Source organism: Anomalospiza imberbis, chromosome 10, assembly GCF_031753505.1.
Source record: "Anomalospiza imberbis isolate Cuckoo-Finch-1a 21T00152 chromosome 10, ASM3175350v1, whole genome shotgun sequence".
Classification (NCBI taxonomy): domain Eukaryota; kingdom Metazoa; phylum Chordata; class Aves; order Passeriformes; family Viduidae; genus Anomalospiza; species Anomalospiza imberbis.
Window position 1 is genome coordinate 12127727 of NC_089690.1, and position 27022 is coordinate 12154748.

Sequence of the window (27022 nt, forward strand, 5' to 3'; positions counted from 1 at the left end):
GACTTTTCCCTCTTAAATCTGAATTCCTTCATGAAAGCATCCATGCACATGATGCAGCCACCTCGAGAGCTAATCTTGTCTATGCATGACCCAAGACAAAACCATAGTTTTGTAATCCTGGAACCACAGCAAGTGGAAGGAACTGAAAGATGTCATTAAGCACGTGCTTGGCCTAAATAGGACAAATGTCTTCTACAAATTTTTTTTTCTGTATATTGGGTTTTTTTTAAGTTTGGAAATCCTCTACTAACTTAATGTTCTCTAAAAGTTCGTTTAGAGAATAAGACAGGCCAAACTGTTAAGTTTTCATCTATGTTGGAAGTCTTCTGTGGACTGTTAGCCCAAACTATGCTTTACCACACGTGTTACTTTACTGCCTTATTGCAGTGTGAAAGTTAAATGTAATCCATAACAGACTTCAGAATTTGTAGTTAAGGTTTTGTGTCTGTAATCACTGGAAATACTACACCCATTAACAATGTTTGCAGCTTTTTGTTTTGCGCATAAGCATAGCAGTAGTGGCTGGAAATTGTGGATTCAAGGTGATGTAATAAGATTATCTGTAGCCAGCTGAAATATAATGTGGATTGCTTCTAAAGAGGTGTTTGAGTTAATGATGTGTTGAAGAAATCAGTTAAAGGTTTTATTTTTTTCTCTTAGTGTCATCTGCCGGAGTCTAGCAAGTAGCAGCTATGGAATAAAGAGAAAATCACAACTTCAAAACCTGCATCTGGTTTCCCGAAGTATACATCATCCCTACTACCCAAGTTCAAAGCTCCAGAGATCTCCCTTAAGGATATCCATTCAGCAGTTCTCTTCTCTGAATCGTCTTCCCCTTCACAAAACAAAACTTTTAAATGTAAAACATGGATACCAGTCCCACAGGAACTTTTGGCTGGCCAGATTAGCCTCTAGGCTTCTCAAAGTTCGCTATCTCATCTTAGGATCTGCAGTAGGAGGTGGCTACACAGCTAAGAAGGTATTTATCTCTGGAAGCTACTTCATGCATTTTGTCTTTGTTATTACATACTTCAGAGCAGAAGTTCTTGTTATAGCCACAAAAATAGGGGATGCCATTGCTTGGTTAACTGATAAGAATGAAGATGTGTGAATATGGAAAACATTGTTTAGGAAACGGCTACAGATCTTAAAAGATCAAAGTACTACTCATATCTAAAGGTGGTGGGTTAGTGTGTTTTATGTGGAGGTAGTAGTTGCTCATACACTTCTCTATGTACATTCCTTTTTCAATGTCTACCATGATTTTTTTCCTTTCTCCGTTAGACATATGAGCAGTGGAAGGACATGATGCCAGATCTCGAGGATTATAAGTGGATTGTTCCTGACTTCATTTGGGAGCTTGATGAACTTGTTGACTTCGGTATCACAAAGCCATGATGTTACTCTGTCTAAGGACTGGCATGTGTAAAACTTAAACATAGGAGTATAGGTCCTCAGGGCCTCACTCCAGGAGAGGCTTTCAGATGTAATTTGAGTGGACTTTTATTTTTGGAGTTTGATTTGTGTTTCACCAAAGCATTTGTATCAGTGTGTTTGTAAGAAGAAATTAAGCTCTGTTTAGCATGGATATTCCCTAATGCATCCTTTCATTTGAGAATGTTCTTGGTCCTTTCATAAAGCCATATATTCCTGTTAGTGAGAGTTGCAGTGTGATCAAGGGGACTCACACAGGTTTTGATAGTATATGCAGAAAATGTTTACTTTCTATATGCATAACTTACAAATGAAGATATAAATAGATAGTAAAAAATATGTGTGAGTAAAAGACCAGTTGAAAGTGCAGAAGAGTGAACCTGCCTATCCACAAAATTATCTTGAAGATACAGAAGAAAAGAAAATGAACAATAGAGACTTGCTTTCCTGAGCCTTCAGGTTGCAGTAGAGACTTTTGTGTATTATTAGATAAAAAACAGAAATCTGAAAATCAAGCACTGACTTACATTTTTATATGCAGGGTAGAAATGTGGTGATCTTTTTAAAAAAAAATCATCTCTATGAAGATTTTACTGCATAGAATCGTAGAATGGTTTGGATTGGGAGGGACCTTATAGATATTTAGTTCCAACCTTGATGCCACATGTGAGAATTGCATAGATATATGCAGAGATTGAAAACTGATACAAGTTTTTCTTGTTCTTACTGCAAATGGACACTGCATTTTTATAGTACTTTAAAGCTAATGATTTTTACTTTTAAGGATCACAAAATTGGCTTGCTTATGAAATTGAAAACTAAGCTTTTCTTAAAAAGATTAAAGACATGAGCATAGTTGCAGTTTCATGTAATTTTAAAACATCCTCTACAAAGTATGTGAAAGAATAATTAATGAAATATGGTAAATGTAGCAATAAGTTTTTGGCAGTTATAAAGTACCTGAGGCAGCCAACATATCAGGAAGTTCAAAGTCTAAAAAAGCAAGTGGTTTTTCAGATCTGATAGTCTTTCCCAGCAGTAGTGGGGGGAGGTGCATGTGGAAAGAAACTTCTTCATACTTGTTTAAAAAAATTTTTTAAAGCCGTATCCTGAAACAGCTGCAAGGTTTTGTAGACTAAGCCTTTTTTTTCCCACAAAAATAATGGAAAAAAGCCCAACTCACTAACTGTTGTACTGTTTTCCTAGAAAAACTTCTCAAAGCCCTCCCTGATGCAGATGACCTCGCCAAACTTCTGCCTGACTTTGACAAGATTGGAGAGAGCCTCACTTCGCTGAAAGGATTTCTTTCTCCTGGTGAGAACAAATTTTCAGCTAAGTTTTAATTTCAAAAGCTGAACCTATTTGATGATGAGGGTGTAGGTATGTCCTTAGACGCTAAAACAAAGAAGATTCTGAAAGTGCTTGTGTTTGCATTGAATATCTCTTCTGAAAGAGTTGTGGACACAGGTACGTGTAATGTATTTTTAAAAGCAAGAATTTTAGTAGCAAGTGCAGAGAACTATAATGTGAAATTGAATAGAAAACTAGAATTCTTGTACAACTATAAACTAACAGCTTGAAAGCTCAACTCTTCAGTGAGTCAGAGAAGCTGGATGTGTCCAGCTAGAACCTGTTGAGAGTGTCACTGGACAATAGCAATATCTCAGCTGTTACAGGAGAAAAGAGTTGGATTATTAAGAGTGAAGGTTCTTAATATTGCAAGCATGTGAAATAGGGGATTTGTAACTAAGGTATTCTTCTGGGTTGAATGATGTTTTCCATCTGGTCATGCACCCAGGAAAATTTGCTTGGAGATTTAGGTTAGGTGGGGCAGTGTTTCAAAGGAGCAGGTGAGTTCTAAATCCTTCAGAAAAGACACGGGGATGGTTTGTCTATTCAGTATATCCAGGCAGAAGCAGGCTTAATGGTTTTCAGGTTTTAGCAGACTAAATGAGACATTTCTGTCATTGGGCTTTTTAAAACTGAGAACAATTAGATTTGATCATCATTTCTGACTTGTTAATGAACACAGCTCAAAACTTCATTCATTCTTGTAATAAACTGCAAGATTATTTGTATTATATACCTTAGTAATTGTCAAACCTCATAAATCTGTACTCATGAAAGAGTCTATCTGTGAGAGGTTAGATCATTGTTCTAAGTGTGTTTGAAAATATTTTCATATCAGTGTGCTTAAGTAGTGTGTTTTTGTTTCTTTGAAATACTGTCAGTGGCAGAACTAATTTATTAATCTTGCAAACACAGCAAGAATCTAAGTAGGGGCCAAATTCAGCAGAGTGGCAAGTAGATTACAATCTCCTGTGTATTTTGACTGTTTAAACCTTTAACAGTTTAAAATTGGTGTTGTTATTGACTGATAGTGAGATGTCACCTATTACTTGTTATCATACTCACACTGGCATAGTGGCCATTTATGATTGTGTGGTCCTTCAAATGAAAAAAAAAATCCCTCATCTTTATTTTGCATTTTGTTTTGTGTTTATAATTTTTATTTCCCCTCTTCTGCTGATTTTTCACAGGTTACAATTTGGTTAGTGAAGTCATAGGAGCTTCTGATCTACTTCTGTTGTTAGGTGTGTAAAAGCCCTTTTTCCTGCCCTTAACCTGCCTTTTTACAGCAAACTATATACTAAGAGGAGTGAATATCAACATAAATACAACTATTTACAGCATCTTAATATGAATTTATAAATACCTTCCAACTATTTTAAAAATACTTCATGGAATCACAGAATCACAGAATATGCTGAGTTGGAAGGGACCCATCAGGATCATTGAGTCAAACTTGTGGTCCTTTTGAAGGATATCCTAAAAATCCCATCATGTGCCTGAGAGAGATGTCCAAAAGCTAGTTGAGCTCTGCCAGGCTTGGTGCTGTGACCGCTTCCTTGGGGAGCCTGTTCTAGTGCCCAGCCACCCTCTGGGTGAAGAAGCTTTTCCTGACCTAGGTCCTCCCCTGTGAGAATGAATAGATGAATGGTTGATGTATCTCTGTCACAGTCCTTAGCAGATGTTTTTTATTTCAGGCTTGTTCCAGAAGCTTCTTTTGAAAACCTGTCATTACAATAGGAAAGATTTTTTTTTCTCATTATAGTAGCATCAGTGGATTTTGTATTATCCTTCTGTCTTTCTCAAAAACTAATTCTACAATATTTTGAGAACTTCTAATAGTCTAACTGAAGCTCCCTGCTTACTTGTGATATAATTAATATGAGTCATAAACTAGATATAAAATTTTCAGATAAGTTTTAAACTGATTTTCTTCTTCAATTTAAGATGATTTGTTTTTTTATAGGAACTTCAAAGATTATTGAATTACTAACGCATAGGGGTTGAAGCTTTAATTTTCTAGTAACTGTAGTTTGGGAATTTTTAAGTGCCTTGTGCATCTTATTAGTTTCTATAATTGTGTCCTAGGTTCTCCAGGAGAAACAGCATTCCGGGCTACTGACCAGGGATACGACAGTGACAAACAGTTCAAGAAGGTAATTACTCACTTGCAAACCTGAAAATGTCTCTATAAACAGGTATTTATTGTTTGGAAGTGCATCAGTAGCCCATTGCAGAAGTTCATTTGAAGCAGCTTGAAAAGAATTTATTGTTGAAAATTAGTTCAGTATGCATTAGTGCTTTTTGTATATAAAAGTGTTGCAGGGATAATAAACATTTTGGTGTAAGGATATACAAGGCAGACATGAAAATGTTAGTGATTGCATTATTAAAAAAATTGGTCCATAATGAGGATGTGATTTTAGGTATTGTATGTGCATTTGCAATTTTTCAGGGCATGGTCCCCATGGCACTTGAGTTTATAACTTGTTACTGAAGTTGGTTTAGGCGTTCATATTTATTTTGAAGCATTTCTACTTGCAACCTCATTTCTGTTGACATTTTCACAGTTATAATTCTTACTTAAGAATTTCTGCCTTAAAAAAATTCTGTTTCTTAAAGTAGTCTGTTTTTTACTTTCTTTATTTAAATAAAGCATGCATCATATTTTTGTTACTGTTTTCTGAAAAATAATATTACTGTATTTTGATAACTTAAAGTTTTAGCACTTTTTTCTTGAAGTCATGAAAGTGAAGTTTTTTTTTATGTTTTCATGAACATTTCTGTTAAATTCCTAAATTGTCATATTGCTCATTCTTTAAAGGCTTTTAATTTTTCTTGTGTCTGTTATTAAAAATTGTTTTACAAAAATGGAAGGAAAACAATATATATCTGGGAATTTGTAAATTATCATATAGTTATTTTTTGAACTGAAACTTTCTGAACTATAACTGGGGCTTTTCCATAAACAACTTTTCTGTATATGCAGGCATGTATACATTTATTCTATATTAATTCTGCATGGTAACATAGTGAAACGTGTACAAAGCTCAGATCTTAGTACCATTTTCCCCCCTGTAGAACAGTGATGGATTTTTACATGAGAATTAACCTAGCTTTTTATTTCCCCATTGTCTGTAATCTGTCTGTATTTTTCTCCAGAGTGATTGCTTAGCACAGGTTTCACTGTATAAAACATAAAGAACACCTTACTATTGATTTGTGAAAAAGTGGCCATCTTAGTTTATTGTCTCTGATGATTGAAATAACTGACACTTTTATTGAATACTAGTAATAGCATTAAAGCTTGTTATGATCATGTGGTTGTTTCAGATGCAGTGATATCTGCATTTTAACTTTGACTGTGGTGTGGAAAATATCACTTAATATGATTAAGAAAATTTTGCCTGGTCTAATAATTTTATCTGATAAGAAACTGTTAATTTGTTAATTAATATGATCAGTTTGGACAGCATATTTCAAACTAGGCACATATGAATACCTAACAGAGCATAATCACCAAGTTTGTTGGCAGGCAAAATTATTACTTTCAAGACAATGGATAAGATGGCCTTTTTGCATTCAATGCTTACCACTGCCAACCAATGCTAGTTTAAGAACTGTGATTGTATGGGTTCCTAAAGTGATTGTATGGGTGCTATATGATATTAAATGTGCCTCATGAGCTGGTTTTCTTTGTTTCATTGTGAAGAGATTAGTAACTGATAAATCTAGAAATTATCTGTTTGGAGGAATTTTCTGAAGAATTGTTATAGGATGTTGTCCTCAGACAGGTCTCTAAAAGCTTCCAGCAGAATGAGTGAGAAACCAGTTGTGTATTGTTCTGTGCTACTTAAGGTTCTTAATTTTTCATATTAATTTATTTTTTCATCTAAAGCAGTAAATTAAGAACTAAAATATAAAGGAAATAATAATGCAGTTATTGATTGATAGATACAAAGAAAATGTTACAGAGAAGTGTTTTAAATGGCATCATTTTTTAATTTGAATATTTTATTAAATGGCGTGACTGTAGTTGAAAATTATTCTTGTCATACTTTATTGTGGAATAGGAGTCATATGTACTAGATGTCTTTGAAAGGAATTGCTAATTAAATAATTAGATTTGGTGACTTCACACTTCTGTTACGTTTCCTGTTTAAACACTGAAAGGCCTTCATGGCAGATTTTGTTCAGTGTTTTTTCTTGTATTTTTGGACCTATAGCATAGTGTTTAGAGGGAATGTGTTGGGTCATACCGGCAGTTTCCTTGTCTGCAATGTATTATTATTGTTCTAATACTAAATGTAGCCATGGGGCTTCCTCTCCTTGCTGCTGTGTGGGAATGAAATCTTTTGCCTGAGTTCCTGGCTCAGTTTTAGTGCATTTGCTAGTCTGGCATTACAGGCATTTATTAAATCTGAAAGTGGTTCAGTAAAATGCAAAAATATTTTTCTATGGTTCAAATTATGCAAATCACTGTTTAACAAATGTTTATATTTGGTAATTTGATTGTGTCTCTCCATTTATCCATTCTCTTGTGTTGTTTGTCCTTATGTGTACATGCCTGTGTGTGTATTTCATGCAACAAATGTATACCTTGATGATGGATGTCTTGAATTCTTACACCAAAGTTCTGTTTCAGAGCTTGTTTTGATTCCTGAAGTTCATTTTTGAAACATTTCATTTCACTGAATGTTTTATTAGAAGATGTAATATTTTTTGAAGAGCTTGATTTAAATAGTTCATTAATATTCTTCTCTGCATTCTCTGAAATAAACAGTTCATATGCTTCCAGTAGAGGCTGGCAGAGTATTTCTCAACCAGTTTTGAAAGACGGCTCACCATTAGAGGATTGTTTGGTGTGGAGGGAGAAGAGAAGAAAACCAAGCTTTGTGGAGATGCTGAATGAGTAAAAGAATAAGCATCAAGTTTTAGGGATTTTTGCAATGATCAGGAAGGGTTATGAAATCATGAATTTAAATTGCAGTGTGTTGCAGAAGGGGAGAGGGAGCTTTTTCTTTTTTTCATTTTCACTTCTGCTAGTTTGAGGAAGTTAAGTAGCAGGCAAAAATCATCTTTTTATGTATGCTGCTAGGAATAAAAACAAAGCAAAAAAACTCTAAAGAGCTTTTACTGACAAAGCTGATCTAAACAGTTTGATAATATTTTAAAGCTGGGATAGTTATAGGTGGAATTTTTAAAATATTTAGATGCTTAGTTAAATTTGACTATAACTGTAAAATATAGTTAAATGTTGGTTGCTTTGTTCTACCTGGATTTGCAAAATGCAGATTTTGCTGGCTTTGTCCACTCCAGCTAGCAAGAGATCTTGCTAATGAAATTTCACTTGCATTTGAACTGACCCGTTCATACCTGTTTTTCATCTGTCATTGTCATGCCTTTTGGTTTAACTTTGTTCTCCTTACACCCCAAATTTTTCCTCTCCTTTTTATTACAAACTCACGGCAGGGCCTGCTTGGGGAGCTCATTCTGTTACAACAGCAAATCCAGCAGCACGAAGAGGAAGCACGCAGAGCCGCTGGCTTCTCTTCCCAGCAGAAGCGAAAGGTGATGCCTTAAGGGACGATATGTTCTGCATTCACTCTAATCCAATACTTCAGCTCTCTGCATTTGAGCTAGACAAATCTAACTAATTAAATCGTGGACGCAAGTAATTGGCCAACTTCACTACAGATGTGTAGTCCTGTTTCAGTTTGACCAAATTGCATTTAAAGCATGATGTTAAAAGCAAAACAGGTACTTTGTGTCACTTTGAAATTGTATTATCTCTGCCTTTATAAAAACTGTTATTTAAAGTTCGTACATTAAAAATGCATTTAAGGAAAGTACATGAATTAATGTCAAATCTGTTTACTGTTGCTTGTTTCTGGTAGCTCTGTCTTGTAAGAGTGTAGCTATTTACAGGGAATATATCTCTGGGAGCTTTTCTCCCCTGCTTTATACTGTTGCCAATCTGAAAATGACAGCAGCTCCTTAGTAATAATTTTGCGCAGACAATTGAATACTGCTGATAATAACAGTATCTACTGTGTATTCATCAGTGGTAGTCCCTTGTCTGTTTTCCATCTTAAAGCAGAATTTTTACTGAACTGTTGCGCTTGTTGAACATCTGTACTTCTCTTTACTTAATTAATTTAAGCTCTGATCATTTTGTTAATTAGTATATGTCTGATTGGAAATCGCTCTTAAATTGGGATATTTTAGTTGTCTAATCTGTTGCAATCTGTAATTCTTGACCACATTGCTTTGTTGGCTGCTTTTGTACCTCCTTAAAAGCTTTCTGATTAGTCATACTTTTCAGCAGCTTTGGAATTGAGCACTGAATACAGAACTTGATCTTCTGTACATCTGAAGATAAATCCCACTGAAAGAGGAATGCACTAAATATGAATTAAACTTTTAGACATACTTGCATAGCTGTAATTGTCATGCTTTTTAGTCCATCAACAGAGGAAAATCAGTGTACTCTGAAAGTATAGTAGTACTTCAGTGTTTATTTTCTTGCCATATTATTTTATATGGTTTAGAGTTACAGGTGCCTTTGTCAGATTGTATACAGTTTATTGAGAGAGCTGGAGTATGGAGTAATAGATTGAAGTAATAATAAAATGTATGAACTTGTAAAAATTGCTGGAAAAACAACATAATATTTGATATATAAAAATTTATCAGCCTAATAAACACATTCAGGAAGAAAAATGAGATTGATACAACATTTGTTTATGATTGAGATTCTACTTTTTTAGTACTTTGTTGCAACTAATTCCACAATTCCCAAGCTGTGAGGAAACTGCAAGGGCTGTCTTTGTAAATGTTACCCTGTCCTCCATGGCGGGTACTGTGTCTTCAGAGGATTGAAGGTCTACCTTCCTTTGCATGTAGAAAGTTTTCACTTAGCATTCAATGTGCTGTTTGGCATACATGCCTTGAGAGAAAGAATGAGTCTTGTTTGTCACACTTTTATATTTGAATCAATTTGAAAGAGATGGTAAACTATTTTCTCTAATACCTTGATATGAAGATACGGGTCAAAGAAGCCAATTATTGATCCACATTCTCTTTTGGAAGAACAAATTCTGACTGTCTCTGAAATAAGTCATTGCAGGCCCTTCTGACATGGGATAAACTAAACCTTTTTATTTTTTAACTGAGTTGGATTGCTTGCATGTCTATAAGAAAACATGATATTTTTATTTCTGTTCTTGAAAGTTTTGTTGCCCAATTTGCTTGCTTATTTTTCCATTTTAATTTATTTACTCAGTATTAAATCTACTGCAGTTGTAAATTGAGTAACAGTACAAACCATCTCACAATTAGAAGAAGATACTAAAAACAAAAATTTAATTCTCTCTTGTTAATTCTTTTTTTTGGGCAGCCTGTTAAATATTTAGCAGTAAAATTGTTTACAGCTGCACTGTGCATGGCTGCTTGAATGCATTTTTGTCTGGGCCTTAATATTTTTGTTTAAATTATTGGAAATCGTTGTAGTTCTACACATAATCAGTTTAAAATTATTTGCAGTGAACAGATATCTGTGTGCAAGGGCCCTTGATTAAAAATAAGTCTCCAGTATTCTTTTCTCATAATTCTTTATGGTGGCAGTGGAGAAAGAGGGAGTAATCTGGAGTTACAAACCATATTTAATTGAATTAAATAAATACTCATGTGCCTGTATAAACATACTTTAATAGTTGATTTTTTTTGTGGGGGGGTAGAAATCAGGAATCAGTCTTCTGTGACTGTTAGTCCTTCAAACTGATATATTAGCTTTAGCTTTTATTGGCAACTTAAAAATTTCTAGGAATATTATGGACCACATATTCAAAATACTGTATGTACTAACATTGAAATCACACCTGCACCAAGCACTGAGGCAAAGACATCATTCAAGAGCTGTTTGTTGGTTTTAACATAACTTACCTAAAGTCCTTGTTGGAATTAATCATCTAGTGCTAGATAACTCTTTGCTTCAGATCTCGCAATGCGCGGCTGTGCAATATTTTGGCTTTCTGTGTTGAACAGAAGCATCAGCCCACACAGACATTGCCCGTGGTTGCAGGTGTCTGTAGGGAAGCACTTCAGAGGTGCATCGTGGCCCCACAAGTCCTTTGAGAGCAGCAGAGAGCAGGAAAATGTTACCTCATTTGAAAGTCTGCAGCACATGGAAACACTTTGTTTTCCTTTTCTTTCCTAAATTTTCTTGCTTCTATTGGCTCTGCAGATCATTCTCTTTGCCTCCTCTTTTTATTTTCCCCTTATATCTCTGAGGTGTTGGAGGTGTGTGTATATGTAAATGTTTATTTACATATAGTAGCTTGTGGCTGCATGCATCAAGTCCTTTGTTCAACTAATCCTGTTTCTGATGTACTTTTGCTACCACTGAACTAACAGCAATGAAAAGTTAATTTACAGCATTTTGTCTTTTCTCTTTACAAAAGAAAATAATGGCAATAAGATGGAAGTGTCAGATTGGATTTCTTTCTGTAAAGTCTAGACATAATTCTTCAGGCTTAACAGCTAAATGATATTGACCACTGTGAATAATTGTGGATTATATTCTTGTAGTCTGTAACAACTGTTGTAAAGTTTTAGTAATGGAATTAATTTATGTCTAAATAACAGCTGTCCTCTGCATATTAGATAAAGTCTCTTTCTCATTTGAAGCCAACTTGAGTTGTAAATGTCACATGGGCTTTATCACACAAACTTCATTTAAATATTGACACACTCAGTAATTGTTTAAGTTATCATTTTTTCTAAATTGGATATTTCATCAGTCAACCACCAGATTTTGTTTGTAAATATTTACATCATAAGAATTTGTATTCAATCATTAATGCTTTTTTGTCTTTGTGTTATTAAAAGGGGATTGTTTAAAACATCTGTTTACTGCATCTTGATGAACACATTTTAGGAACATTTGGCTTAGAATGTTTGTTAGTGCTTGATCTTATTACATTAATTCCTTGAATCTCAAAATTTCTTGTACTATAATATCCTAATTCTTCCAGTTTTAATGTAATTTAAATAATTTTGAAATAACCCTTCAAGACTGTCCTGCCTATCTAAAATGTATGATGTTGTGTAGCACATTCAGAATTCTGACAAACATTAAATAAGAATGCTTATGAATATTCATAAATAGTGACTACTCACCTGAAAGTATTTTCTGTAGCAAGCAGGTGTTCAGTGATTTTATCACTTTAAGATGGTGCTAATTCATAAAGTGGATATATAAGGTCCTTAGAGTTTGGCCACTAAAACTACATTTAGTTCAGTGGCCAGAAATCTCAGCACCAAATGAAGCTGCTTTTCCTTTAGCCCACTTTCCCAGTGTTAAGTCTTCAAGGGTTAATTTTTACATTTGCATGTGCTGAAAATCAGACAATTCTTTGATGTAAAGCTCCTGTTGCAGATGGGGTTTTCCACCAGCTTTAAATTTCAAATGCTAATTGAAGAATTTTACTGGCTGTAAAGCGCATGTCTAGTCACTTTTCTTACGTGGAATGAACCTTGCAGTTCGTAATTTAGTTACTTACAGTGCTTAAACTAAATAAGTGATGGTAGCCATGATTATTTTTCTTTGTAGGTTTCTGACAAAGAGAAGATTGATCAACTTCAAGAAGAACTACTACGCACTCAGGTGACTTTTCTGAGTTATTGATGCCTTAAGTAGCGATTTATGTGCAGCAGACTCAGATTTACTAGACAAAAGCACACCTGAAGTATATTCCGTAAACATGCAGTGCTTTTTTCAGTCTCTGAATGTATCAATGCAGAGTCCCCTCTGTTGTCACAGAACAAAGGTCAGTCTAGTCTGTTCTTCTCTGACAATGACTTACAGAATGCAAGACCTCATTCCAACCAAGTTTTAATCTCACCTTGATTAGCAAGATAGAACTAGTTATTTGTAAGCTAGATTTTTTTCAGGGATGATGCACATTAGTCATATTTGTCAATGTTTTTGTTTTCTCACTCACATTAATGTACAATTAATCTTTTATCTGCAGTCTTCTAAACTGATTGGCTCTTTGGCTCAGCTACATTGTTTTATAAGGGCTTTCCTAAACTCATGATATATTTGCTAGTTTTGAGTGTGTTTATTTTATATACAATATACTCACCTTTTTAAATAACATATTGAAATTAGTTTTTTTTTTAAAGTACACTCAGGCCAAATACATTTCCACATTGTAGAAAAACATTTTCAGAGTAGATATCAAAACTATACACATCTCTCATCTTCAGAGTACTTCTGCAATCTCCTAAACAGGGCTAAGCTGGTAACAGTTGTCTCGATCTGAGGTTTTATGCTGAAGGGTCTAAATGGGGCTTGCACATTTACATTCAAGCTCCATTTTGATTGACTGGCCACTTCCCACTGGCACTAATTTCTGTCTGGTTCCATGTGTGTATCTTCTTTGAAAATGATGCTTAAGATGTTTTAATATTGATCTTTGTGTCCTGAGGTTTGAACAGTGTGGTCTTCTAAAAACTTTTGAAGCAGAAGGGTTGAATTGCAAAAAAAAAAAGTAATTCTAACACTTTTCTCTTGGTGACCTTGATTTCTTAATAACTAGTGATCACGAAGGTTTCTATATTTTTGAAAGACCTGCCTGGAGGATTATAAGTTTTTCATAGGTAAAACTTTGCTCATGTGAATCTACTATGTCCATAATTGCACAAATATGTTTGTACTACTTTTTATAGCTCAAATACCAAAGAATGCTTGAGCGATTAGAGAAGGAGAACAAAGAATTGAGAAAATTGGTACTGCAAAGAGATGACAAGGGAATTCATCAGAGGAAGTTAAAGGTATGTGTTACAAAACCACATTGAAATATAATTATACCATATTTTTCATTATGCTATTCTAAATTGCGTTTGTTAATTCATATATAAACTTCTAACATTTGTTTTAAGATACCTCTGTTAATTTTTTGAGTCATTGGGACTTTTATACATCCTTTATTTTTTAACTGTATTACTTTTGGAAGTGGCTTCAATTGGAAATCACAAAGGAGTTACCATGTCTAACTAAATAACTTACCTAAGTGATTGGGAAATGTGGCTTGGTTTTCTCATGTAGCTTCACTGTATTTTCAGATAATCTTGCTTCCAACTTTTCTTGCACACACAGTCTGATGCCTTTGTGCTTTGTAATGGGTCTCATTGAGTTTGGTAGGAGTAAGTTATGGGGTCAGGGAACATAATTTAATGACTGTATAAACCCAGTGAGACTAGCTTTTGTTTTTGTCTGCCAACATCCTGAGCATTTTTAAAATAGATGTGTTCTGCTTCTCTGCATTGGTTAACAAATATGGATCTTACTCTTTCCTCTGGGATCTGAAAGATGAATCTTACTTTTGCATAATAAGTTTGATAACTCTGTATCCTTGTTAATGTTTATTATTCATCAAACTAAAGAAGTCTAGATTTTTAATGGAAGAAACTCAATTTAGCTTTACTTGAAAGCTGCAAAGTTTGCACTCAGTTGTTCTCTTATGTACATAGGAGCTCTCAATTTCCTCCTTCATCCACAGGAGTCAAGGAGTGACTTTACTTTGTATTGTATTTCATAGAACAAAGATCTGTGCTGCAGTATAGATAGCTGTGGTTTCAAACCATCAGGAGAAAGTAAAAGCATTTTTACACCAATTTACAGAAGAAGTAGTCTGAAACCTTTGTTCTCTTATTTGGCTGTTTTCTCTGTACTTCTTTTTGTAGAAGTCATTGATTGATATGTATTCTGAAGTACTTGACATCCTGTCTGATTATGATGCCAGTTATAACACTCAAGATCACCTACCTCGAGTAAGTAGATAACAAGTTCAATGATTTTTACTGAAACACCAGTTTTACAATTAAATAGAGCATTTAATTATATTCCAGAATAATCCAGAGTTAATGCTAGGCTATTTTCTTGTAGCTCCACCTTTTAGCTTAAGACATGTCTATCATTTTAAAAGCAGTAAGATAATTTTGAAAATAACCAATTTAACCAGCCTAAGCCTGTTTTGCCTCTTAGATAAACCCTGTCTAGATTCAGTTACTGCTGCTGTGCTCATCTTTTTATTTTAAATGGTTTGAGTCTGTGCATCCCATCCTCCTCCACTTTGCAAAATGGTTGTTGTTTCCCTCTGTGTGTGAGTGGAGCTGAGCAAGTAAGGTGCCCTGTCCATCTCCCCACAGCATGCTGCTGTTGGGGGGAATTTGGGAAGGAGTTAGCCTGACTGCTCATGTAGGAGAGAGCCAGGAATGCTTCCTGCTTTCACAACCACCTGTAGCATTGATAGGTTCCACAGGAAGCCACTAAGATGGAGAAACTCAGGATTCAGCTATTTCCAGGCAGAAGCTGCATCTACCAGATGAGTAATGTTTTGCCTGCTGAAAGGATTTTGTACAAGAAGAGAAGAGCTACCTGCCATGAGAGCAATGAGCCCTCCCTTTCTTTCTTCATTGGATGCCCTGGCAGAGTGCTTTGTGGGCTGTGCTGTCTTAAGCACAAGTCAGTTCTTTTTGCTTGACTACAAGTTAGTACTTCTTCAAAGATTCCATCTTTAAACCAGTGCATTTATTATTAAGCAGAATACAGCTGGTGTTGTTACAGATGTATGTCTTTCTAGTCAGCTTTTGTCTAAACTTCCAAAATATCCTTCCAAAAGCCAATGGCTGTTTATACTTTCACTTAAGGTGGTGGTGGTTGGAGACCAAAGTGCAGGAAAAACCAGCGTGTTAGAAATGATCGCCCAGGCCCGCATATTCCCTCGAGGGTCTGGGGAGATGATGACACGTTCCCCTGTCAAGGTAAGAAACATCCTCATCTCTGAATCAGCATTTGCTGTATTGTTCTCTCTCTGATTATGACATTGGTTGAAGCATACATGTACACAGGTTTATAAAATGGCCGGTAAGCAAGGCAGTTGTTTTGGCCAATGGCAGAAGCTCTGCAGGTCTGTATATGATCCATGTGTACTGAGTAGTAGCAGTACCATGTAGTAATTTTGTGCTAAATAAGCATTACATATAATTGTGTTTCTACAGGGAGAGTGTACATATGCCATGTACTTCTCATGTTTCTCTGTGTTAGATTTGCTATGCTTTCTCATTAAAGCTTTTAACATTTAGGTGACCCTTAGTGAAGGTCCCCACCATGTGGCTTTATTCAAAGACAGCTCTCGGGAGTTTGATCTGACCAAAGAGGAGGATGTAAGTATAATAAAGTGACTGGAAGTTAATGAGACTTCTAGTGATTCTCTGAATAATTTTGTGTCTCTCTGATCTCTAAGCCCCTGTTTAATTAGTCTCCCACAGCATACTCCTAGATAAGCTGGCAGCCCATGGCTTGGACAGGAGCATTCTGTGCTGGGTTAGGAACTGGCTGCATGACCGGGCCCAGAGTGTGGTTGTGAATGGTGCTGCATCCAGCTGGCGGCCAGTCACCAGTGGTGTCCCTCAGGGGTCTGTGCTAGGGCCAGTTCTGTTTAATGTTTTTATTGATGATATGGATGAGGGTTTAGAGTCTTTCATTAGCAAATTTGCAGATGACACTAAGCTGGGAGCGTGTGTCGATCTGTTACAGGGACGGAGGGCTTTGCAGAGGGACTTGGAACAGTTGGATGGATGGGCAGAGTCCAATGGGATGAAGTTCAATAAGTCCAAGTGCCGAGTCCTGCACTTTGGCCACAGTAACCCCCTGCAACGTTATAGGCTGGGGACGGTGTGGCTGGACAGTGCTCAGGTGGAAAGGGACCTGGGGGTACTGGTAGATAGTCGGCTGAATATGAGCCAGCAGTGTGCCCAGGTGGCCAAGAATGCTAATGGCATCCTGGCCAGTATCAGGAATAGTGTGGTCAGCAGGAGCAGGGAGGTCATTCTTCCGCTGTACTCTGCGCTGGTGAGGCCACACCTTGAGTACTGTGTCCATTTCTGGGCCCCTCAGTTTAAGAAGGACGTTGAGATGCTTGAGCGTGTCCAAAGGAGAGCAACGAGGCTGGTGAGGGGCTTGGAACACAAGCCATATGAGGAACAACTGAGGGAGCTGGGATTGTTTAGCCTGGAGAAAAGGAGACTCAGAGGTGATCTTACTGCTCTCTTCAGCTTCCTGAAGGGTGGCTGTGGTGAGCTGGGGGTCGGTCTCTTTCTCCGGGCAACAACAGATAGAACAAGAGGACACAGTCTCAAGCTGCGCCAAGGGAGATACAGGCTAGACTTAAGGAAGAAGTTTTTCACAGAAAGAGTGGTCAAATACTGGAATCATCTGCCCAGGGAGGTGGTGAAGTCACCATCCCTGGATGTGTTTAAAAAAAGACTGGATGTGGCACTTGGTGCCATGATCTAGTTGAGGTGTTAGAACATGGGTTGGACTCGATGATCTTAAAGGTCTCTTCCAACCTAGAAAAATTCTGTGAATTCTGTGAATTAGAGTGAAGGATGTTTATTGGGCAAGGCATTGTATTAGTTATTAAATTATGTCTTTGGCTGGCACTGAAGTGGATAAAATGTTGAGTGCTCCTTTTGCCAAGACACTTTTTAAAGCATGAAGGGATCTGCAGGTAATCTGTCATTTAGTGCCCTCCCCATTTACCAGACTTATTAAACATGCATTTGAAATAATAGTTATAAACTGAGATCTTCATTCCTAATTAAAAGTGTTTTTCTGTGTAGGTAGTTTTTCTTCCATCATAGTTATAAAGAGTTTTGTGTTTGATATTTTACTTTTCTTGTTACAGCTTGCAGCTTTGAGAAATGAAATAGAAATCAGAATGAGAAATAGTGTGAAAGAAGGGTGCACTGTTAGCACTGAGGTAAGACTTTTCAAATAGTTCATGGTAAATATCTGTATGTGTATATGTTTTGGAAGTATTCTTCAAATGGGGGACTGTGATGAATACAGTCTGCATATACTTCATATTTTGCAGTATACAAAGTGTATTTGGACTGTTAAAATCAGTTTTATACAACAATACTGCATTTATACTTGCATGAAAAGTTGTACTTCCTATTTAAAATGTCAGGTTGTTGCTGAACAAAACGTGCGTAAATATGTGTTCATATAGTTTCACATATTCTGTTTGTGTATGTAACTATATTCAAAGTAGATAGTTTATAAACATCTAATTTCAACTTCATTTCACAGACCATCTCATTAAGTGTGAAAGGTCCTGGTTTGCAGAGAATGGTATTGGTTGATTTACCTGGAGTCATTAGTGTGAGTATGCAATAATTTAAAAAATGAAGACATGTAAATGAGGTAGTGTTATTGATGAGAACATTAGCTGCTGGGTTTTTTTAACATGTTTTTTTTTCTTTTAATATTTATCTCCATATGCATATTAAAGACTGTGACGTCAGGTATGGCTCCTGATACAAAGGAAACTATCTTTAGCATCAGCAAAGCCTACATGCAGAATCCTAATGCCATCATCCTCTGTATTCAAGGTACTAAGAATCTAAACAATTATCCATTTGTATTTTTAATCATGGTTCTTATGTTAGTCTGGAGTCTGCTCTTGTTGCAGCGTGGCAGGGTGGTAGAAATATTCCACATGTTCTGATGGTATTTTTTCTTTTGTGATAATTTGTGTAGTGTACAAAACAGCATGATGTGGAATGTCTGTTTATAAATTAAGGCAATCTGTGGCAAAAAGCAACTTTTTGCTAAGAGTTTATTTAGCATTAAAGAAAAATGTTGATGATAATAAAATTCAAGTTTTCCACAGAAGTGTTTTTGGAGGTAGCATGCAATAATAGTGAATATAATATAATGTTCATTATCTTGAGTAAGCTGGTACTTGTTGAAAACTTACAGAACTACAAAAAACTGCTTTGTTTTGATTCTGGGAACAAAGCAGTTTTTCCACCATGTGTATCCAAAAATGGAACATAAGTCTACTTTTACTGTGTTAAATTCGTAACATGAAACTTACTTGATGATGGCTACTGTGTTTTCAGTACTGTTAAATTACATAGTCCCTAAATAATCTTTGTATTTATTTTAGATGGGTCAGTGGATGCAGAACGCAGTATTGTCACAGACTTAGTCAGCCAAATGGATCCCCAAGGAAAAAGGACAATATTTGTATTGACTAAGGTTGATCTTGCAGAGAAGAATGTGGCTAGTCCAAATAGGGTGAGTTGAAACTCTTTTTCTCGCATTATGCTGACTGAAATCACACATGGTAAAATACTTGAGATGCTGGCAAAGATATTGGACCTCACCTGTGTGTTGTAGATGGTTTTGAGTACTTATTTCTGTATTCAGTATGATGATTTTTTTTGGTGGTTGTTGTTTTAATCTCTCTCAGGCCTTGCTTTTAGTGATCAGCTGTGGGACTTCAGTCTTGCTTGCTATAATACTGATTCCTTTCATGAAGGTGACCTGAGCAAGTTCCATTTCCCAAAAAGGCTAAGGATATTCCGATATAGGCATTTTTGTTGTGTTTTGTGTTCTGCTGTGTTATGCCTTATTAGATTCATGCCTTTATTTTTTTCATTTGTTTTCTTTTCAATCTCAGTAGAACTCATAGTCCCACGACAACCTGCTTCCTGCTGTAGTCTGTGCGTAGCTATGACTAGATCTGGCCTTAAAACTGTGCTGAAGGAAAGAATGTCTCTGTGCAAAGTTAATGTTTTGGTTTTTTTAATCCTTTATTTTCATAGATCCAGCAAATCATTGAAGGCAAACTCTTCCCAATGAAAGCTTTGGGTTATTTTGCAGTTGTTACTGGAAAAGGTAAAAAGAGCTCTAGCTCTGCTTGTTTTGTCCTTGGTAGCCCAGAAAGCTGTCTAAATGGAACTGTTGCAGCACTCTTTTCTTTCTGCAGGAAACAGCAGTGAAAGCATTGAATCTATTAAAGAATATGAAGAGGAATTTTTTCAAAATTCAAAGCTTTTAAAGTACGTTGCTATTTTATTATTTCTATTAAAATGAGCCTGTGTTGGTAAATGCTAGCATCAGTTTTTCTTGTGGAATTTAAAAGGATTGCAATGTGGAAGCACTAATTGAGATTTAATATGCTTAAATTAAGTATCATGTTGAGGTGACCAATTTATCCTAGTTTCCTAATGCTTGCTGTAAGTCAGTGGAGACAGATAGGCATCTTCAGGCAGCAGCTGATTCCACTGCAGTTCTGGGCCACTCTTCCAAGGTTTGTGTTTCTCCATCAGCTCTACAAGAACTAAGTTTCAGCCTGTCTAAGCACTTGGAGCTGAGGGGAGTGAATCCAGCCCAAAAGTGAGTGTTAGTGCCTCTAAACGTCAGTTGTCTTGGTGTGACCATATTGTATTCAAAGGGTTAGTTTGTATTCTGAGGGAAGCTCACTGAGTGGAGTTTTGATTACACAGGCTGGTATTCCTCAGGAAAGTGCAGTACATGATCTTTGGGACTGTAGTACCTCCACTGCAACCTCTAGAATAAAAACTTACTTAGGGTGGGGTTTTTTGTTCCTGTGTTTTGTTTTGGGGCTTTTTCCCCTTGCTTTGGTGGTGATCTCCATGGAATATTTTGGAGGAAGAGACTGGAATTTGGGTTAGGTGCACAGTTACATGTTATTTTCTGCTCTGAGAAGCAAAGCTTTATTCTAGAGATGAGAAAATTGGGGCCTGAAAGCATAGGTATGCAGAGAACTTCCTCTGGCTGTCTTACTTTACAGGACAAGTATGCTGAAAGCACATCAGGTAACAACCAAGAACTTAAGTCTTGCTGTCTCAGACTGCTTTTGGAAAATGGTGAGAGAGTCTGTGGAGCAGCAAGCAGATGCTTTTAAAGGTAAAAATGTTTGGGGAAAAAAAGGGAAATAGCAACTTGCTATTAAACAATTATTTCTTCCATATGCATATAATGTTTTGCCAGCATGCTTGGGCAATTGTTTCATATGTTTTAGATGATCAACATTTCCCATTAATTGATAATTGCCCAAGGTAATTTCTAGAAAAAAAAACAAAAAAAGTAATTTATGTTGCAAAGTACTACTTGCTCTAAAAACCAAAGGAGTAAAAAAGTATGAAGAATAAAAATCAAGTTGTTTTTTTTTTTATGGGCAAAACACAGGTCTTCCACTGGATTAAGATGTTTAAAATGGCTTCCTATATGGGCAGAGCTGGAAGTTGAATGACTGCACTGTGCTTTTTTAATGCATGAAATCTGCAATTTCTAGACAGAGTATCTTGGCATAGACAGAAAAAAAATCTGATCATTTGCAGACACACTTAAAGTTCTTGGAGGGTTTTTCATTAGCAACATTTGTGGCATGTTTAAGACTGCTGAACTTCTAAGGTAGCCATGAAGTGCTTATGGACAACTAAAAAACAAGGCCCTGTTTCTGATTTTTGCAGCCACACGTTTCAATCTTGAGACAGAATGGAAGAACAATTACCCGCGGTTGCGAGAGCTTGACAGGGTAAATTACACTACTGCTATTACTGTGTGCTACAAAGGGTTGGAGACTATGAATTAAAATTTATGCCTTTTAATTTCATTTATAAAGATTTCTTAAAGTTAACATAAAGTACTGACATTTCAAAATGTTAGGACAGTGTAAATTATTATAGGGGAAGGAAATACTGTTCTTCAAAATTGTGATGCTTCAGCTCTTAAGTCTTTTGCTCTTCTAGTATACAGTGACCTGACCTAGCTTGCCTCCAGGGACAGGTCAGTGTTTCTTTGTGATCATGACAGAACTGGCAAAGAGAAGTTACATTCCCTGGTCTACCAGACAGAGTAACAAAACAATTGGGATCTCATTTTGTAATTGTTTTATAGAGATCCTGAATATTTAAATGCCATGCCTGGACAAAGGCATGCAAGAGATGGAGGGGAAGATGTATGGTAAACCAGGGTAGCTGATGATTTGCACACACATTGTTCAGAACATGACCAGGAGATATCATTTGATGCTTAAAGGCCTTGAAAAGGTTTTGGATTTTTTTACCTTTTGAAAGGAGACATGATCAAACTACACTTAATCTTATTATTTCCTTTGCACAGAATGAACTGTTTGAGAAAGCAAAGAATGAGATTCTTGATGAAGTCATAAGTTTGACTCAGGTCACACCAAAGCACTGGTACAGTAATTTTTTCTATATTTTTGTCATAATTTACTAGGAGAAGCTTGCCTTTAAAATGGACTTCTAGTAAACAACATTCTCAATTATAAGTAAGAAACTGTTTTTCTTGGACCATGTATTGTGTTCCTGTGATCTGTAGTCTTGTTTCCTGTGTTCCTAACAAATTGAATGCACACCTATTAGTCACTTGTGTACTGGAAACCATCACATGTGTTATAATTCTCATTTTAGGGAGGAGATGCTTGAGAAAACTTTATGGGAAAGGGTATCTACTCATGTGATTGAGAACATATACCTGCCAGCAGCACAGACTGCAAACTCAGGGACGTTTAACACCACTGTGGACATCAAACTGAAGCAGTGGACTGACAAGCAACTGCCTAATAAAGCAGTAGAGGTAAGAATTCAGTTATTTAAATTTAAAAAATCAAATTAAAACTTAATTAAAATATGAAATGAAAGTATAATTCCAGAGAAATAAGGTGGTGTTTGAATGGCTGACTGCTGTTCTTTTAACTAGCTTACATGTCAGAAAAGGCTGGCAAGATCTTGATGTCCCAGAACCATTCAGAGCAAAAACATTGTATTTTGCTCTTCTGGTGAATTTTCCTATTAAAGAAAAGAACCTGAACCTATTTTTACAAGGTTAACAAAATTCTCAAGTATGTATATTCACATTTAATAGATTTATCCAAGTTTAACAGAATTCTGCTTGATAGAATACAGTGAAGCAAAGTTTAGTGTTGCTTTTATTAGTAGTGGATAAAGCAGCAAAGGAAAATTCAGTGATTTATGCTTGCATGTTTTTTTTTGGAAAATCTCCAGATTTTCATACTTGGAAGAACTGTAATAAATGTGCCTTTATCAGCTGGTGCATTGTATAATGGTCCATTTCAGGAGAAATTGTTTGCTAACTTTCCAGGTGGCTTGGGAGACTTTGCAAGAAGAATTTTCCCGTTTCATGACAGAAAAAAAAGGAAAAGAGCATGATGATATCTTTGATAAACTGAAGCAAGCTGTCAAAGAAGAAACTATTAAACGACATAAATGGAATGAGAGAGCAGAAGATAGCCTGGTATAATGTAGTGGGGTTTTTTGCCTTGAAATATTTTTATTAGAGTTGAATAATCAGTATTTTTGCATTCTTCCACTGTAATCATAAAATGATTGTTGTTGTGTCCATCTCACATTTTCTCTATTATGTTTTTATTCAGTGTTTCTCGTTTCATTATTATCTTTTATTAGTTATTGCCCTAAATAGTATCTAATAAAACTGTTTTAGTTGGTTCTTGAATGTCCTCCATAACCCACTGGCTGCATAAGGGCAGCCTGGTGAGAGTTGCTTGGCATCAGCTTATTTGTTCTGTTCAGTGTAGCCTATAAAATAAAATCATTCCATTTCCATCTTTATAGATTCTGTAATCCAGAGAGATTTCATATCTTTTGCTTTATTTGTTCCATTATTTATGCAGGCTGTAGAAAAAAGTCAGAGGCACACAAAAATAATTTTGGCAGTGCTTTGAAAGATACCTCTTAAATATCTTGTGTGTGCCCAATATAATCTGTTTTAGCAGACATGAAAAAATGAAAAGAATACTAGAAATGGGTGATTAACTGAATCCTGAATAAATGATTTACTGTGTGCTAAGGTGACATTGTGTATTGCAGCGGGTGATCCAGCACAATGCTTTAGAAGATCGGTCAATATCTGACAAGCAGCAGTGGGATGCAGCCATTCATTTCATGGAAGAGACGCTCCAAAGTCGGCTCAAAGACAGTGAGTGGTGTCATGTATTCCACTCTTTAACCTGAGCCAGTCTTGATAGCTCACTTCACTGAAGGGCAGCCTTTGTGTCAGCCCAACTGACACAGTGGTGACTGCTTGCAGTGGTACTGAAACTGATAGAAAATTTAGCAAGATACAGCCTCAAAAGCTCTCATGCTCTTGCTCTTAAAATGAGGCAACTGAATGAGAAGAAGTAGAGATCTATAGTCTCAAAAAATGGTCTAAATGCACATGTAGAACAGGATAAATTTGGGGAAAATAGTTGGTCTGTTTATGGTTTCTGACACAATCAATTTTGATGCAAGTTGCAGCCAAGATAAGATTTTTTTAAATGCATGACTTGGAACCAGGAGGGTTGTCTCAGTAGAGGGTTGTGTTTTTTATGTACTTCTTGAAGTATCTACTTGGAAGTAATTTTTAAATTCTAGTAACATACATCAACCATTGCTTGAAGTAAAATACACCTGACTTAACTAAGTGTGATATATTTTATGTTCTTCAACATAAAATGTTCATTCTTGCTCACATACTTAATTTTGAAAGTATAAATTTGGCTGGTTGCATATATTTTGTTTGATAGTATCATAACTCCTTTTTCAGCTGAATCTGTTATTGAAGATATGGTGGGTCCAGGCTGGAAAAAAAGATGGTTGTACTGGGTAGGCCGCACCAAAGAACAGGTAAAAGAAAAAAAAAAATAATTTAGATTATTACTCAATAAATTTTCAAAACTACCAATTCTCTTTACACTATCTAGATGACTACGAAAAATCATCACTTGTCATTGTTTTAAATAGTATGGAGAATTTAGTATACTTTTTCCATGCTCCATCTACAGAGTAACTTGTAAACTGTTTTCCATTTTTCATCTGAATTACATCTTTGCTTATTATGCCATTGACCTGTGTATTGAAGTTCTTGCAGTAGAAAGAAATCAATGAAAGCAGTGGAAACTGGGCTATTCTCTTCTATACTTTTCATGCCTGCCTTCTAAACAGAAGTCACAAGCAATTTTCTGTCATGCTCTATTTGGATTTAATTAGTATGTGATGGCATTATCACTTGCATTGTAATCGCAGTTGTATCTTCTAATTGGCCATATTCATCATAACACCTCCTCTCATTTGCTCATAACTTTTGGAAATTTCCTTTGAATTTTAATTGCACCTTTTTTTCGATGCCCTGAGATGATGGGCTTTTTATATTACTTTTCCTAGATGTTTCTCAAACTGATTCATACTTTAAAGAAGTAAGCAGAATTGAAAAGGATAGAGTAGGAAGTAATTGTTTCAGAGAAAGGAGTTTTAAAGTTAGCTATATGCAGCCAGCTAGTGACTTCAGCCTGTATTAGTTGACTATTATGAACAGCAGCTTAAAGGTATGATCTCATGGAGAGTTCCTGCTAACTAATAGTCAAAAATTACAATTTGAATCGGTGTCACAAATGGCATATGAATGTGAAACCTGCTAGCAGATACTCATGTAGGGGAAAGGGGGTTAACACCTATGGTTTTTTATTCACCCTTCTAGTCTTGTTCTGCATTTCTGTGTATAATGAAAAGGAAAATAAATTTGAATTGACAGTGAATTATCCATTAAAATGCTATATTTGATGTGTCTTTGCATAAATTCCTTTTGAAGTAACTTAAAAGTAATAGTTAATAATGTCAGAGATTTTTTCTGCCCTGGCTTATTAAGCAAATAGAGTGTTTATTGAGGAGGTGCTGATGATCTCCGAGTCACTAATAATAAATTCCAACTAATCATTCCTATCCCCTATCCTAGAATATTCGTAATGAAACAAAAAATGAACTTGAGAAATTAATCAAGTGCAATGAAGATCATCCAGCTTATCTGGCAAATGATGAAGTGACGACTGTCAGAAAGAATCTGGAAGCAAGAGGAGTAGCAGTGGATCCATGTCTGGTGAGATGCAGAATTGTAACAAGACACATGGAAGCCCCCTGTGAACATCTGAATGTTTTCTAGATGCCAAAGAAAAGACTTCATCTGAATATTGAGTTTGTAATGCAGATGTTTTCAAACAAATCATGAAGTGACTGCTTGCACGCAATTCACACACTTCTGCTGGCTGGCAGACAAATGCTTTGGAATCTCTCCGTTTAGACTGGAATCAGAATCTGCTGAGCAGACTTTCTTGCCTGCATTGTAACAAAGCTTGTTAGAAATTATTTAGATGTAATCAAGGCCTTTGTGAGCATGTTACAGTAAAAACATACTGTGCATGATAAAGCTTTCGGTGTGCTTGTATGTGAAGTTGGCAGATCATTGGTACAATGAAGAGAGAGAATTTTTTTTTTTTAAATACTTAGAAAAAGGAAGGACTTTTTTAGGGTATTCCAAGGGATTGTATTGTACATCTGAAATGTTCTGGAAAATTACATATCTCATTGCAGTGAAAGGCCCCTAAGGGTAATTAGACCTCTTATCTAATTAAATGTGAGATTTTAAATAAATGAAAATTCAGACATTAATAAATAATAGATGTAGATTTTCTGTAGCAGTGATTTATTTTCTGCAATAACTTTGGCTACCTTTGCACCATTAATACATGCACTTCTTCTAGGAAGAAGAGTTGTTTTAATATCTGCTACTCCTTTCCTATACAGCACTTACCATTTTTTATAAAGGTCATAGTAGTGATCCACATCCTCTCCATGAGGAGGCTGAGTGCAAATTGAGGTTTTTTTCTAGCTAAGAAACTGATTTTCTTAATTAAGTTTTATGAGTTTTCCAGAGAGGCATCTTGATACACATGTTCAATTTTGAAGAATTGAAACATAATAAGCCTAATCAAGAAAAGTTATGTTTGTTTACGCAAGACCCATTAAATATTTCTCTAAGCTTTAATCTGGTTTAATTGGTAAATTAATGGGTACAACTCAAAAATGTGTTCTCGGTGTTAATGTAAAGAATGTTTGCTAGTATATAATTTTAACGTGTTTTGGCCACAAACAGTATTTTTAAGCATTCAGTTATGTTCATGGAAGAGTAGGTTTTTAAATTGACAAGTCATCTGTAGTGTTTGCCAAGTGTAACTAGCACATTAATCATATCCCAGTTGCCAACAAATTGGTGAGAAATATTTAGATGTCTGTTACATGATGGGAACAGTGGAATTTGGAGTTACATTTTAAAATTAAATGCAATCATTAATCTAAGCACGATAGTGAGTTTATGTATTTATTTAGTCTAATTTAAATACTCTTTTCCTAGATTAAAGACACATGGCACCAAATTTATAGAAGATACTTCCTGAAGTCTGCTTTGAACCACTGCAATCTATGTCGAAGAGGCTTCTATTATTATCAGAGGCATTTTGTGGACTCAGAGGTAAAT

The 27022-nt window shown here is 35.8% G+C and overlaps 1 protein-coding gene across 5 annotated transcripts in view; it reads left to right on the forward strand.

Annotated features, from left to right (window-relative positions):
- Positions 1-27022, forward strand: part of OPA1 (OPA1 mitochondrial dynamin like GTPase) — a 49111-nt gene that overhangs the window by 2422 nt on the left and 19667 nt on the right. For 2 of the 5 annotated variants that reach the window (XM_068200699.1, XM_068200695.1), the window contains exons 2-27: positions 661-979; positions 1285-1381; positions 2641-2748; positions 3975-4028; positions 4873-4940; positions 8257-8355; positions 12398-12451; positions 13519-13623; positions 14536-14622; positions 15502-15615; positions 15937-16017; positions 17541-17615; positions 17948-18019; positions 18150-18249; positions 18810-18940; positions 19471-19543; positions 19635-19707; positions 20463-20578; positions 21145-21209; positions 21797-21873; positions 22108-22273; positions 22799-22951; positions 23545-23653; positions 24263-24342; positions 25448-25588; positions 26900-27016. In XM_068200699.1, coding sequence (XP_068056800.1) covers positions 661-979; positions 1285-1381; positions 2641-2748; positions 3975-4028; positions 4873-4940; positions 8257-8355; positions 12398-12451; positions 13519-13623; positions 14536-14622; positions 15502-15615; positions 15937-16017; positions 17541-17615; positions 17948-18019; positions 18150-18249; positions 18810-18940; positions 19471-19543; positions 19635-19707; positions 20463-20578; positions 21145-21209; positions 21797-21873; positions 22108-22273; positions 22799-22951; positions 23545-23653; positions 24263-24342; positions 25448-25588; positions 26900-27016 — 2734 coding nt within the window. The remainder of the gene's footprint in view (positions 1-660; positions 980-1284; positions 1382-2640; positions 2749-3974; positions 4029-4872; positions 4941-8256; positions 8356-12397; positions 12452-13518; positions 13624-14535; positions 14623-15501; positions 15616-15936; positions 16018-17540; positions 17616-17947; positions 18020-18149; positions 18250-18809; positions 18941-19470; positions 19544-19634; positions 19708-20462; positions 20579-21144; positions 21210-21796; positions 21874-22107; positions 22274-22798; positions 22952-23544; positions 23654-24262; positions 24343-25447; positions 25589-26899; positions 27017-27022) is intronic. The other 3 variants (XM_068200697.1, XM_068200696.1, XM_068200698.1) reach the window with 3 other exon arrangements.